This window comes from Mus pahari, chromosome X, assembly GCF_900095145.1.
Source record: "Mus pahari chromosome X, PAHARI_EIJ_v1.1, whole genome shotgun sequence".
Taxonomy (NCBI): Eukaryota; Metazoa; Chordata; class Mammalia; order Rodentia; family Muridae; genus Mus; species Mus pahari.
The window spans coordinates 1949896-1953264 of NC_034613.1; the positions used below are offsets into that span (position 1 = coordinate 1949896).

Genomic DNA, 3369 nt, shown 5'->3' on the forward strand with positions numbered 1-3369 from the left:
CTCACTCTGTAGACCAGGCTGGCCTCGAACTCAGAAATCCGCCTGCCTCTGCCTCCCAAGTGCTGGGATTAAAGGCGTGCGCCACCACGCCTGGCATGACTTTATTTCTTATCCACTTTATTTCTTGATCCTTTGCTCAAGTGCCAGCCTTAATGTCAGGGTAAGGTCTCTTCCTGCTTCACAAAAGCAAGGGAGCATTCATCTGTTTTGCAGTCCACCCAAACTGTACGCCATCACTGCGTATTTCTGTAACCCTCCCCTTGAAGTTTACCAGGGTAGAGATGGAAGTCTGATTAATTTTTCTGTCTTCATTGTCCATCCCAGGATGACTCCTATTTTGTGAGATGAGCTAGGGCCCTCTTTTTCTCTTCTTATCCCTTCTATCTTCCTCATCTACCTTGGAGAATGCTGTTCTCCCCGCTTTAACTCTCCCTTTTTTAAGGTGTAGGGTTGTAGTTAAAAATTTCTTTTCTGGGTGCCCCTTGACAGGCTAGGCCTTGTGATTCTGGGAGATGGCTAACAATCTGGGCAAGGATGAACTTATATAACTAGTTAATGTGCTAGTGCACAGCCTCCAGGGCAGGATGACCACCTGTGCTGCTGGAAGGTTGTACACAGATGGGTTTGTGCTACCCAGGGAAGCACATTAAAGGCTTACAGGTGTATTTGTCATCTCTGCAAATGACACCACACCTTCCTGATGTGGCCCCAGAGGGTGGGGCTGGGTAGGTTTTTCCTTGTCCATCTTCATCTTTCTAGACACTCATCAAGGACTTCCTGAGGGTATTTCCATTATACATCATCTCTTCCCCCCCTCCCCCGTGCTGGAATTAAAAGCATGCCCTACCATGCCTGGTTTGTACCTCCCTCCCCCTTCTCTTTTAAAGATTTATTTATTCATTTAATGTATATGAGTACACTGTCTCGGTCTTCAGACACACCAGAAGAGGGCATCAGATCTCATTACAGATGGTTGTGAGCCACCATGTGGTTGCTGGGAACTGAACNCAGGACCTCTGGAAGAGCAGTCAGCGCTCTCAACCACTGAGCCATCTCTCCAGCCCTTGTACATCGCTTTATGTTGGTCTTTTCCTCTTTTATCTTTAATGACCACCTCACCAGTACAGACTATTACAGAGTCAACCCCATGCTCTCTTGGCAGATGTTTCCAGACCAAATGTTTCTCAGTTTGTAACTGGTATGAGTGTAGGCAGCTTCCCTACAACCAGAAAACACTGCAGTGATGGAGCTGGCTGGGTTTAGACCTCCGGACATTATGCCTACTCTGGTTTTTCTACCCATTTCCTGTAGTGGGGTGCAAAAATGGCCCTTTGTGATCATCTTTAGCAGGGAGCCTATAAGTTCCTAGGAACAGGGCTTCCTATTTTGTAGTACAGCTGTGTTGCTAGGTCAAGCCGTCTGCTTCTGGCAGCCAGCAGAGGGCGTGAGGGGCCTGAGAAAGATCTGCTTCTGCCTCATTTTGAAATGGAAATGTTTTAAGCTGTCAAGGTCATTATTATTTTAATCTAGAAGTATGAGTTTGTATATGTTGATTAACCAAACATTTTGGAATCAAATGTGATTTGAAATTTAGAAACTACTCAGAATTTCATTTTCCTGGTGTTTATACTTCATATTATATAATACTTTAACAGGCTGAAGAAGCACCTCATGATCAAGTGCCTAAATGTTCAGCCTCAAGTAGGATATTTGGTATATTCTATTTAGGTTATGATGGGACATGAATTACATGAAGACTTTGAGTTTTCTGTATTTTTTCAAGTCTTTTGATGTCCAAAGCATTTAGAGATTTGGAATTTCAGATAATTGTATATTTTTATTGGGAAAGGCTAATAAAATCATCTATAGCATTAATACTTAGGAATAAAATCTGTATGTAAGTACACCATTGCTGTCTCCAGACGCATCAGAAGAGGGCATCTGATTCCATTACAGATGGTTGTGAGCCACCATGAGGTTTCTGGGAATTGAACTCAGGACCTCTGGAAGAGCAGTCAGTGCTTTTAACTGCTGAGCCATCTCTACAGCCTCTAGGGATATTTTATATACATATATATACATATATATACACACACACAAATATATATATGTATATATATATATATATTGTTGTTGTTTTTAGAGACAGGGTTTCTCTTTATAGCTCGGGCTGTCCTGGAACTCACTGTAGACCAGGCTGGCCTTGAACGCAGAAATTTGCCTGCCTCTGCCTCCCAAGTGCTGGGATTAAAGGCCTGCGCCACCACCGCCTGGCTAGGGATTATATTTTATTGTCTACTTTTTTCAATTTTGTGATGTGTATGTATATATATATATATATGATATATACACACACATACATATGTAGAAACTTGTTAATGTATATAAGTGTGTTTGGACACACGAGTCATGAGTCATATTTGGCTCATTTTCTGCCTTATACAATATATCTTAGAATCTCCTGTGTTCATAGGCTCAAGATCTGGGTTCTAGTGTTATTCTCTTTAGCATTTTTCCAGGGGGAAACTTCATTTTTTTTCTTTTTTAATGCTTTTTTAAAGATGTACTTATTGTTGAACTCGGGACCTTTGGAAGAACAGTCAGTGCTCTTAAGCACTGAGCCATTTCTCCAGCCCGGGAAACTTCTTACTAGAGCACCACATTCTCCATCCAGGAACTTAGGAGGTCTAGGTCCCTTGCTGCCTGCACCAGGTCTTGAGAGTAGGGCTCTGAAAGTAGATTGAAGTTTCTGTTTTCAGGGAATCTGGGGCCTCCCTAGGATTGTCTTGTCCTTGTCCATAGACCAAGTCTCCTGCTTTGTGGCCACAGAGTAGTCAAGAAGGGCTGTGAATTTTCCAGTATCCTTTTGGCCAATCATCTGGTCTTCTCTGGAACTTGAAGGCAGCACCCTGGAGAAGGGTATGGGCTTTCTTGTTGCTGATCTTCCTACTCTTTCCTCCAGCAGGAACACTGGTTTGAAAAGGCCTTGCGGGACAAGAAAGGCTTCATCATCAAGCAGATGAAAGAGGATGGTGCCTGTCTATTCCGGGCTGTAGGTGAGTCTCTGCCTTGGTTTTGAGGGCTGAGGGGCTTAAGGTTTCTGAGCTGTGTCCTAGTAGTCAGTAGCAGTCCTTGGGACAGGATTGAGGCAGAGGTAACTGCTTGATATTTTAGGATAAACAGGCACGGAGCTCTTGTTAACGTTTGGCCTCTGGTGTTGGATTGTGTTAAGTGAGAAATGATAACAACAATAGTAGTGATAAAGGGACACCACTGTTGACATACTGCTTTGCCAAGACTCCAGGAAACCCACTTATTCTGTCAGGTAGGTGTTTGGTTGGTTGGTTAGTTTTCTTTTTTTTTTTTTTT

The 3369-nt window shown here is 43.0% G+C and overlaps 1 protein-coding gene across 7 annotated transcripts in view; it reads left to right on the forward strand.

The window, feature by feature from the left end:
* Positions 1 to 3369, forward strand: part of Otud5 (OTU deubiquitinase 5) — a 33376-nt gene that overhangs the window by 11414 nt on the left and 18593 nt on the right. For 5 of the 7 annotated variants that reach the window (XM_029534200.1, XM_029534201.1, XM_021188083.2 and 2 more), the window contains one exon: positions 2963 to 3056. In XM_029534200.1, coding sequence (XP_029390060.1) covers positions 2963 to 3056 — 94 coding nt within the window. The remainder of the gene's footprint in view (positions 1 to 2962; positions 3057 to 3369) is intronic. The other 2 variants (XM_029534202.1, XM_021188086.2) reach the window with 1 other exon arrangement.